Source organism: Limulus polyphemus, unplaced genomic scaffold (assembly GCF_000517525.1).
Source record: "Limulus polyphemus unplaced genomic scaffold, Limulus_polyphemus-2.1.2 Scaffold1825, whole genome shotgun sequence".
NCBI classification, from domain to species: Eukaryota; Metazoa; Arthropoda; class Merostomata; order Xiphosura; family Limulidae; genus Limulus; species Limulus polyphemus.
This window is the reverse complement of record NW_013667435.1, coordinates 57,963-69,779: the sequence shown is the minus strand read 5'-3', so window position 1 is coordinate 69,779 and position 11,817 is coordinate 57,963. Positions and strand designations below refer to the sequence as shown.

The following is an 11,817-nucleotide window of genomic DNA, read 5'->3' as shown; positions in this document are numbered from 1 at the left end:
GCATTATCTTTGTAGGGAACCCCTGATGACCCATCCCGTAATCCTGGGGTTCCACAGAACACAGTTTGAAAACTATTGCTTTAGAAAATGTTGTCACTTTATGTCGAACAACAGGTTTAAAATATGCCTCTTTAAACTAATGTATAACTTACAAACTGCTTTATGTTATGATAGTTTTATACATTTGATACAAGACAGCAGGTTTAAAAGATATGCCTCTTTACAATAATGTATAACTTTATGCTAGGATAGTGGTGTTGAAAGTTTTTCACTCCATCGTGAATCAAAATCTTGTAAAATGCTTTTTGACCATTAGAAGTATATATATGGATGTACTACAGTATATGGTCTATAGAAATGAAGTTCACAGAATGTAGATAAATTTATCCATAAAGCTGTAAAAAACAAATTTGAAAATATACAATTTCTAACTGGAAGACTTCCATATGGTTGTGACTGAATGTGGAGAGAAATATGCTAGAAACATTTCCATGTTAAATACAAATCATGAGAAATTGGATTTACATTGTATTGACATGACAACAATGATGTATTCTGTGTATCAAATACATACAAATTCTTGCAGCCTGTTACTCAGTGGTCAACAGCGAACGTTGTGGAATGGATGGCTGCCTTAAACTTGTACCACTATGCGGAACTTTTCAAGTTCAAAAACATAAAAGGGTCAGATCTGTTCTCACTGGATAAAGAAAAATTACTTGTAAGTTGAAAAACTGTTGTTTGTTATCTATTGATGTGATAAAAATATTATTGGCTGAATTTATAATTAATAAGTGATTCTTATAAAAATAAAATCATTGTTTTTTTAAATAAAAGACTGTTCAACAATTTTTGGGCTCATTTGAAAATATGGTTAATTTTTAATTAGTTTAAGTTAAAAATTTGGAATTTTTTTTTTACATTAGTAAAAAAAAGTTTTTAAATAAATTTGTAAAATGTTTGTTTTAGGGATCTTATTGGTAATCTGTATCTTCTTAAAGTAACATTTACAACCTGGCAGTAGTTATTTATGGCTTCTTCTGTTCATTGAAAATTAGTAGAAGTTTTCCATAAAAATTTAGGAATAATTTTCCATCATAAACAGTTTATTAGTATAGAAACAGATATAAAAAAATGTTTGAAATATGCATCTGGTAAAGTTATACAAATTAAATTCAACTTTAGAGATATTGAAAGAGGAAATAATTCCATTGCCTTTTTTCATGTGTTTTTAATTTGAACAACTGGAAATAGTTAAGAAGTGAAATAAACTTGTAAAATAATTTTATGGGTTTTGATGAAGGAAAAAAAAGATGAAAAGTAAAAGTTGTCTTTATTTTAAGCTCTTGGTTTCTATTTTAAGATAATATTATTTAGAATTAAATATTTGGTCCAAGTGTCTAGATGTTCATAATTTCCACAAAAATGCTTCAGTCAGCTTGGATGAAAAGCACTGTTTTAAATGATGACAACAAACTGTTCTAAATATTCTGAATGAGATATTAGGTAAAAACACTAAGTCACTTCTTGGAAAGATAATATTTTGTAGTTTATTATCATTTGAAAAGTTTTATTTTATCTTCTGTTCCTATTGATAACCCTTAACTTTCTCTATATTCATCTTTACACTGATTGATGATATCTTTAATATTATAGATGTCTGATCACTGTGTGCTAAGTGCTTTAGGTATGAATATTCTGAAAATTGTGAGTTAAAGGAAATGTTATTGGAATAATTTTTCTACTCAAAATTAAAAAATCAGAGACATTTTGTTTCTATGGTGTAAATGTAATATTGTGACTTCACGTGTGTTTATTGTTAGAACATGGGTATCAAGGATGAATTCCATCAAAAAGCAATCCTTGTTTGTATAGAAGAACTCTGCAGAGCTAAGAAGGAACTGGTGAGTATTATATTAGAAGTTTTGTGGGAACAGTTAATTATTGTGTCTTTCAAGTCAGTTTGTAATTTCTTTTCTCCAAAGCTTAAATATTGTTTTGTGTGTAACACGGGTTTGTTTGTATTACAATCCATATTTATATGAAAATTTAAATAACATACCAAACACAAAACTTTCTAAACGATAGACCAAACACAAAACTTTCTAAATGATAGAGCAAACACAAAACTCTCTAAATGATGGACTGAACACAAAACTCTCTAAATGATGGACTGAACACAAAACTCTCTAAATGATGGACTGAACACAAAACGCTAAATGATGGACCGAACACAAAACTCTAAATGATGGACTAAACACAAAACCCTCTAAATGATAACTAAACACAAATCTCTAACTGATGGTCTAAACACAAAACTCTCTAAATGATAACTAAACATAAAACTCAAAATGATGGACTAAACACAAAACCCTCTAAATGATACACTAAATAAAAAACTAAGTGATGGACTAAACAAAAAACTCTCTAAGTGATGGACTAAACACAAAACTCTCTAAATGATAGACTAAACACAAAACTCTAAATGATAAACTAAACACAAAACTCTCTAAGTGATAGACTAAACAAAAAATTCTCTAAGTGATAGACTAAACAAAAAACTGTCTAAGTGACAGACTAAACACAAACCTCTCTTAAGTGATGGACTAAACACAAAACTCTCTAAGTGATGGACTAAACACAAAACTCTCTAAATTATGGACCAAACACAAAACTCTCTAAATGATGGACTAAACACAAACCTCTCTTGAGTGATGGACTAAACACAAAACTCTCTAAATGATAGACTAAACACAAAACTGTCTAAATTATGGACCAAACATAAAACTCTCTAAATTATGGACCAAACACAAAACTCTCTAAATGATAGACTAAACACAAAACTTTCTAAATGATAGACTAAACTCAAAACTTTCTAAATTGTCTTTCATCTAGTTTTAATTCTTGCTTACAAGTTTGGGTTCTTTTGTAGCAAAGAACTTTCCTCTAATTATTAACTATCCTTTCAAATAACTTAGTTTATCAAGAGGATTGTTTAAGGAGTGTCAGCAAAAACTAATTATGTGTATTAATAATTCTTTAATTAATAGTTCTTTTTGTAGATGTGTAAGTGTACACGTTTGTTGTGATAAAAGTGTGTCATGCATGTGTTTCAGTTTTAAAAGTGAGTTTCTCTCGATTCAGGATTTCAACACTCATTAAAAACTATTTCTTAATTCCTTTATTTAAGATCAAAACTTATTCACACCATATTATGATAATTTAGTTTTGATTTTATTCTTATAGGGTTCAGTTGAAGAAACCCCTAATCTTTCTGACACCTTTTGTAATAGGAATGACGGTAAGGTTCCTAATGTTTTTTTGTTTTTATTCTTCTTAATATTGAAACTTGTGATGACAGATGTGTTATTTGCACATATATTTCTCTCCAACAAAATGGTTTTTAATTTTTACTCGAATCCTGCAAATGAAACTCACTCAAGGAAGTAACTAACAACTCTGGTTGAATAAGCATATAGAGAGATTAGAACTTTCATATTAGCCAGTACAGGATCTGAACCCTTTCTCTGTATTATAGATTTAACATATCATTTACAAATAATAGTATTAACTATGAACTAACAGCAAAATATATGAAATTTATCTTTTGCATTATAGAAAGTATTCTTTATTGGATAACATATTGATGTGACTTCAGAAAATTAAATGAAAGATGGGACTTTGTTTATAGTTTATTGTTGGTCAAACAGTTGGTTTAATTAAGAAAAGGTTCTACAAAGTTTAAGTCTTTTTTGTTTATGAACAAATTCATTTCTCCAGCTTCATTTTCCAGACAAATTTAATAAACTACATTCAATTTATCAAACATGGTAAAAAATTAAATATTTTCTTTTCTATCATAAGATGTTTTATACTTGTTTTCTCAAGTTCTGGTATGAATATAAAAACAGTTTTGTATGAACAAGATTAAGTAATAAACATTTTTGAAATTATTATAAGTTTAAAATAATACAAATATTTGAATTTCTTTGCAATTTTAAATAACAAAACTATTTGAATTTCTTTGCTAGTTTAAATAATGATAATAATATAAATTTTGTAATATCTTTAAAAGTTTAAGTAGTAAAAAGTTTGGATCATATCTTGATTAGTTTAAACAATAAAAAGTGTGTAATTTATTTGTTATTAGAATCACCACAAGGGTCTCATCAGCTACTCCAGGAAAGCTTCTCCACCTTGCTTCAATGCCACAAATGTCATGCTTATCTAAGAGGAATTGTTCATCAAGGTCTTGTATGTCAAGGTTAGTGACCCCTGGGACAGAACCTTATGAGATGTAGCATTAATACAAAGTTTAACTTTCCTCTGTAACTGTTTGTTTAAACAACTATCCAAGAAGATGTGTACTTATCTGAAATAAGTAAACTTTGAAAAGTTTGAAGGGGAATACCGTTTCTGTATAGTGCTACAGAACTCCAAGCTTCCATGTCAGTATTCTGTGGAGGGTGGGGACATGTATGTGTCCATAGTAGTGGAAAAGTCAACATTATCTTTGATTGCTGGATTTTTGTGTGTTCATAAAATTATTGTGAATATAATTGATGTTTAGATTGAGTAAGGTCACAGTGTGCAAGTTTACAAGATTTAAATGTTAAATAAAAATGCTAAAACCATACATTTTTTTTATTTGTAATGACCTTCCATCCATTACCCATATATCATGGTATAGCAACTAACTATAAAAATATGTTTTGATTTTTGACAAAAAAAATATATTTTTTTGTTATTTAAATTAAAATAAGTGTTATTTTCTTTGTTGTTTACCCCAATGTGTTGTTTATATTAAAATAAATGTTATTTTCTTTGTTGTTATTTACCCCAATGTGTTGTTTAAATTAAAATAAATGTTATTTTCTTTGTTGTTATTTACCCCAATGAGTTATTTAAATTAAAATAAATGTTATTTTCTTTGTTGTTATTTACCCTAATGTGTTACTTAAATTAAAATAAATGTTATTTTCTTCTGTTGTTATTTACCCCAATGAGTTATTTAAATTAAAATAAATGTTATTTTCTTTGTTGTTATTTACCCTAATGTGTTACTTAAATTAAAAACAAACTTATTTGTAATTTCTATATTCATGTGTGGTTCTAGTTTGATGGTTTTTTGACTTACAAGATCTTACACAGAGAAATTATACCTTTGTGTTTTTGGCAATTAGGATGCAGAATAAGATTAGCATGAATAAAATAAAATATTTTTTTTTAAATATCTAATTCCAGAAATTTTGTCAAATCATTTTTTTAAAATCAGGACAGCCTAATAAAACATTTGAAGAAAGAAGGCATTAGGGATAAAACAATATATGAAGAAAGGACCTCAAATGTGTTAACATCTATTTGTAAATTGAGTGGTAGTTTTATGTAGTTTATTTGGATATGCTGTCTGCATTTCATTAATGTTGAAGTTCAATTGACTTGTTTCAGAGTGTGGGCTTGTCTGCCACAAAACCTGTGCTGCCACTGGATTGCCACCTTGTCAAGGAACTGGCAAACAGAAGAAACATTTATCTTTTCAGAAGTGTTAGTATTTGATCATTTTTTATAGTTGAAATTTTATTAAAGTATACTTCAAAAGAATCACTGCCAGTGTAAATAATTTGCTTTGTGTATAGTTCTTAAATCCTTTAAAATAAAGGTGTGCAAATGTATAAGACCATGAGAATGACTATAGCAGTTTCTGTTGTGTATAGTTCTTAAATCCTTTAAAATAAAGGTGTGTAACTGTATGAGACCATGAGAATGACTATAGCAGTTTCAGTTGTGTATAGTTCTTAAATCCTTGAAAATAAAGGTGTGAAATGTATGAGACAGTGAGAATGACTATAGCAGTTTCTGTTGTATATAGTTCTTAAATCCTTGAAAATAAAGGTGTGCAAATGTATAATACAGTGAGAATGACTATAGCAGTTTCAGTTGTGTATAGTTCTTAAATCCTGTAAAACAAAGGTGTGCAACTGTATAAGACCATGAGAATGACTATAGCAGTTTCTGTAATTATTATTATTATGCTTCCAATTTTCTTTACTTTTTCCTTACATATATTTACCCTCAAACACCACTTCAGAGTGGATCGGATAACTCTACCTCTCTGGTTGAAGAGGGATGATTAGAGGTGTCTGGTAGTTGATAGGTTGTTTACTTCTGTACTTGTAGAAACATTTTGTCCTTTTGATAGCCCATTAGTCAAAGTTTGGGTAATGACTAAAGATTACAGAAACCAACCTGCAAGTTGTAACAACAAAAACAACTGTATTGAACTTCATTATACAATATGTGTGTTTGCTATAATTAAACATCATTACCTTTGCAGTTTACATCAAAAAGAGGTTTGCTCTAAACAGAATCAGATAAGGGAGAGCAATTTAATGTCAAAACATTTTCTCATATTCGTTCCTGTCTTGGAAAAGTCTCCTAATCTTCAAGTTAGTGACTTGTTGATATGGTTTATTATTGGTGAGGTTCACATATTGTTTGATATTTTTGCCAGTTGTAACACCTGGTTTAAAGAACTGAATGGGATGTTTTTTGGAGAATAACTCTTTTTTTTTCTGTGTTAAGGATATAGGGAACCCTAGCAGTTAGGGGGATTATTTGTGGTATTTTTTATTTAAACATTTTTATGTTACTCATGTTATTAGCAACCATGAACGTTGGGAACCCATGAGCAGTTTGATGCTTAAATAGTTTAGAAAAATGTGTTAAAATGTTATGGGTTCATTCATCAGCTGTGTTTGAGGTTAAAAGTCATGTTGGTTCTTCGGAAAATGTGTCAGTATCTTTTTTTTTTTGTTATTTTGGGAAGTGTCTTATCTATAAACTTTTCTAATGTAGCTGTGTAAGAATAAGAAAGGAGCAGACTTGGAACCTTTGATATGTGTCATTTATTCAGTAGTGTTGATTGTTTAATGATTATCTACTTTCAGGAAGGTTATATCTTAACAAGCCATGTATTACTGGATAATTTTTAACAGCACATCTGATTCGTGGTATGTCATTTGAAAGAGGATATTTAATAGTTTGTTAAAATAATGGTAACATTTTGGAAACACACTCAAAATAGTTATTGTCTAATGAACTTGGAATACTGGAAATTGAAATTTTGTTAAAATACAAGTACATCTAAAACTTATTTCTTTTTGTTCTCTAAACTTCTCAGCTAATGTGTTTGGTCAGGACCTCTCAGCCTCCTTCGATGCTGCCGAGTTACCAGCCCCCAAGGTAGTCTTGCTGTGTCTGCAAGAAATAGAAGCACAGGGACAACAGAACAAGAGTATGTGTTTGTTAGCTTCTAATATAAATCTGTTTTTTTTGTGTTGGTATGATTGTTTATTTGTAGTTAAGCACAAAGCTACACAATTTGCTATGTATACTGTGCTCAACGCAGGTACTGAAACCTGGTTTTTAGTGTTATAAGCCTTCAGACTTACTGCTGAACTACTTAATTAAACTATTGAAGTACAGAAAATAATCTCAAATCATGACAAAACTGTTACTTATATCTCTGGTCAGGAATATACTTTTTGGGCTGATACGGGTTTCACAGTAACCGAAAAACTCAGATCTAAGAAAGTTAGCTAGAAAAATGGATACCTTCAATTCAGAAAATTTCTATCATCTGTCTTTCATTACTAAGGTGAAGGTAATCAGTACATTATTTATATACAATGGCTGTTATTTCTGGCCAACCAGCTTGGATAATTGTCTTTATAAGTAGGAACACCATTTAAAAAATCCATGCATTAGTAAAATGGTACTTGCAAATTAAGGGAGAGAGAGTTCCACATGTACCCCCCCCCCCCCCAAACCACACACACACACACCTTTTGGCACTAGATATGAGGTCATTTATGGCAGTATTTTCACTTATGGTCTAATTGTTCTGTTTATTTTGTAGTGTCTTCACACTTCCAAGTTATAGATATATGTTTTGGAAGGGAAAGATTCTTATTTGGTAATACAAGTTATATAACAAGTCACAGAACTTTGTCATTGGTTTTACATGTTGTTCAGTTAATAAGAAAAATCTTTGATCTTCAACTTAAGTACTCAAAATATAGAAAAATCCTAGAATTTTGTGACACTTAATTGTGAATGTTTTGAGGGTAACATTGGGTGTACAAACTGTTTGGTAAAAGATATAAAGAGCAGTAATATAGGTTGTATCATCCTTGCTTTAACTGTATCTGTTTTGGTGAAAGAACAGTTGATTCCCAGACCAAGCATTTTGAACACTATAAAATGTGCCATTTATTCTGACAGCTGATGAAAATGGGGTCAAGTCTTAGCTCTCATAGCACAGTGTCCGGTGGTAAGGGGTTAACTCTTTCCCTAAGGGTACCCTTTTCAACACATTTCACAACATTTTTAGAGAATTACATTCAAAATTTAATTAAACTACTTTATCATCAATGTATACCAATGAACTTGGCATAAAACATAGTTAATAAATCAAATTTTAATATAAATTTTAAGTTCTTAATGCTATAAGGAAATATTTAAAACATCCCTAATCTCCCTTAGTACGAGATTTGTAATGTTTGCTCTCTAGGCATCCCCTCTACTCTTATTTATTTACCACCCTTTCCAGAAGTTCAGAATTTAATGTAAATTATCCATTTATGGAGTCATAAACTAGAAAATCAGACCCTCCCTCTTGCCATGCCCACCTGTAATATCCTCTCTTTCAGAAATTGCCAATAGTTCTCTGTGACGTTTAACACTGTATTATTTATAACCAATAGAAAGCCAGGGTTTTTATCTATCAAATGACTATTATAATTCGTTTTTTCCTGTACTTAGATTTGTCTATTTGCTTCCAGTTCAAACTTTACTCCCACAGGAAACACCTCAATGAGCTTAGTTGAATTTTTAACAGCTCTTATCGGATAATTAGAAAGCCAGAAAAATTATAGGACATTGTCTGCTTTTTGATTGTTATTTTTCTGTGTTTTTAGGTGTAGTGTTTAATTAAATAAAAAATATTTAGTGTAGTAGTACCATTAGTATAAAAAAGTAGGGTTAAGTGTCATCAACAATTGACAGCAAAAAATATACCCATATAAGTACTATATTTCTTGTTTTTCATGTGTATCATTTATTTATTATTATGAAAGTAACTAAAATGTAAAAATTAGAAACTTTTTAGGTTAAATGAGATAATGAAAACACAAACATTATTCACATGGTATGTTTGTGAGCAGCTTGTGCCTTATGAATTTGATGCAGTAACATGAGTTGCACGGTCACCAAGTGATTTACGACTTGTGTGGCAGGATTATTAGTTAGACACAGTTCAAATGTCAATAAAACAACAAAATTCAGTATAAACAGATGTATATATTGTTATGAGCTTTAAGCTTTTTATGATAAATACTTGTGGTTTGTGTTATAAGTTGCAGTTGTTCTAGAAAGGTAACGGATGGTTCTTGTAGCACCTCACCTATTGGTAAAAAATACTCGTCATATTCATAAGTAAATCCTTTATGAAACACTTTGATTTTATCTCTGTAAGAATTCTTTTTACACTTAAGTTTTTATTAATGTAAAAGTTTTTGCTACATCAGTATTGAGATGTTGAAAAATGAATAAATTAGAAATATTGTGATGTTCTAATAAGTGGTATAATCTTCTAAAGGGTAGGAGCAGCTGTTAATGTTGCCTTTCCTTTTTGTTGCTACATTTTGTTTTGATTTTTTTTATAATAGGTATTGATCTGTACAAAATATTTATGTCTTCTGCCTTGCCTGAAACAGTGAATGAAGTAAAACAGAAACTCAATAAAGGTATATTTTTTTTGTCAAATTGTAATGTACACTCATTAATAATGAGATTTAAATTTTTCTTCTAAAATGTGAAAGTCATTATATAGATACAACAGCCGTCAAATCAGCTTATACAATTTATTTCATCTCTATGAGCCATTTTGAATTACTGAAGCTCTTGGTAAATTTTCTTTTCCTGGCTGACATTATAATTAAATGTAATTAGAAAGTGTTAAACAATAATTCTAACATAAATTCAGAAGAATTTATTATACATACTGGTAGAATACTCTAGCTTGAAATGTTTTTTTAATTTTCCAGATACAGATAGTGTAGATCTTCAACATTATGAGCTGAACTGTATTGCTGGTGCCTTGAAGAAATATCTTCGTGAGTTGCCAAATCCTGTGATACCAGTAGAAACCTACGAAACGTTTTTGGAGGCGTCCAGTGAGTTGCTTTTTGTTTTTTGTGTCTGACACAAAAAAATGTTTCTTTACCAAAAATATCTGGTATTTTGTTTTCTCAGCCTCAAATCTAAAGGCAGTATTAATTAAAGTTAAGCATTATTACCTAATTGTTAAGCATTATTACCTAATTGATTATGTAAAAATTTGTATTTTTTTACATTTGAAGTTTTCTTGCATTTTGCTTTAGTTTTTGTCATTTTACCACACCGTATGTCATTTTACTTATTGTAAGAGCTTTAGGTTATCAATGATCATACAACAAATAAAGATATTTAATGTTGCTAGTTGGTTTATACTCTTCAGGGACAGTTTAAAATATGTTAAATACTTAACATGTGTTTTATTTTTTCAAAGTTTTATCTTGCTTTTCTAACAGTGCATACTCTCTTGAGTCTTAAAAGAGATAACTGGTGGAGTTAGAGGTTATTTTTATATATGGATAACAAAAAGTTGTTAAGATTGTGGAAGTGCCTTAACTTTTGTTTCCTTATTTCTCAGAAATAGGGAATGATGACCAGTGTGCTGTTTGTCTGAGTCAGTTAGTTCAACAACTTCCTGTCCACCACAGACTTACACTTCACACTTTAATGTCCTGCTTCTGCCGACTGTGTCAGTTACAGCACATGCGGGGTATCAAGGACTCGCCTACTGTTTTAGTCAAAGTGATGTGTCACATTTTACTTCGTCCACCTTGGGAACATATCATGTAAGTTTTACATATACAAGTGGGATTTAACATACCCCTTATTCTATTTTAAATATGCAGATTGCTTTAACTGTCAATCATATAAATGAAACAAAAATATGTCATTTATCATAGTTTATTTAATTTGTAATCCAAACATTTTAAATACTTTAAAATATGCCATTTATCATAGTTGATTTAATTTGTAATCCAAACATTTTAAATACTTTAAAATACACCATTTATCATAGTTGATTTGATTTGTAATCCAAACATTTTAAATACTTTAAAATACACCATTTATCATAGTTGATTTGATTTGTAATCCAAACATTTTAAATACTTTAAAATACACCATTTATCATAGTTGATTTAATTTGTAATCCAAACAATATAAATACTCTAAAATATGCCATTTAATTTTACAGCTTGTGAAAATGTTCAGAAACTTATTTCAGAAACACAATAACTCATCAGATATACACATCACTTACTAAGGATCAATCTCATAAAAGATGGGTTGTAACTTTTATAAAAACCTGATGCCACCAAATATTTTAGTTCTAATAAGTGGTATGTACTACAAGAAAACTAGTAGCAGGTGACAACTAGTCACTTCGACAAGATTTTAGTTCTAATAAGTGGTATGTACTACAAGAAAACTAGTAGCCGGTGACAACTAGTCACGTCGATAAGATTTTAGTTCTAATAAGTGGTATGTACTACAAGAAAACTAGTAGCCGGTGACAACTAGTCACGGGGATAAGATTTTAGTTCTAATAAGTGGTATGTACTACAAGAAAACTAGTAGCCGGTGACAACTAGTCACTTCGACAAGATTTTAGTTCTAATAAGTGGTATGTACTACAAGAAAACT

The 11,817-nt window shown here is 29.8% G+C and overlaps 1 protein-coding gene across 2 annotated transcripts in view; it reads left to right on the top strand.

Moving 5' to 3' along the window:
- Nucleotides 1–11,817, top strand: part of LOC106465064 (phosphatidylinositol 3-kinase regulatory subunit alpha-like) — an 83,290-nt gene that overhangs the window by 48,260 nt on the left and 23,213 nt on the right. For both annotated transcript variants that reach the window (XM_013925262.2, XM_013925261.2), the window contains 9 exons: nt 587–721; nt 1,824–1,904; nt 3,247–3,301; nt 4,151–4,264; nt 5,449–5,544; nt 7,181–7,294; nt 9,729–9,806; nt 10,107–10,235; nt 10,754–10,961. In XM_013925262.2, coding sequence (XP_013780716.1) covers nt 587–721; nt 1,824–1,904; nt 3,247–3,301; nt 4,151–4,264; nt 5,449–5,544; nt 7,181–7,294; nt 9,729–9,806; nt 10,107–10,235; nt 10,754–10,961 — 1,010 coding nt within the window. The remainder of the gene's footprint in view (nt 1–586; nt 722–1,823; nt 1,905–3,246; nt 3,302–4,150; nt 4,265–5,448; nt 5,545–7,180; nt 7,295–9,728; nt 9,807–10,106; nt 10,236–10,753; nt 10,962–11,817) is intronic.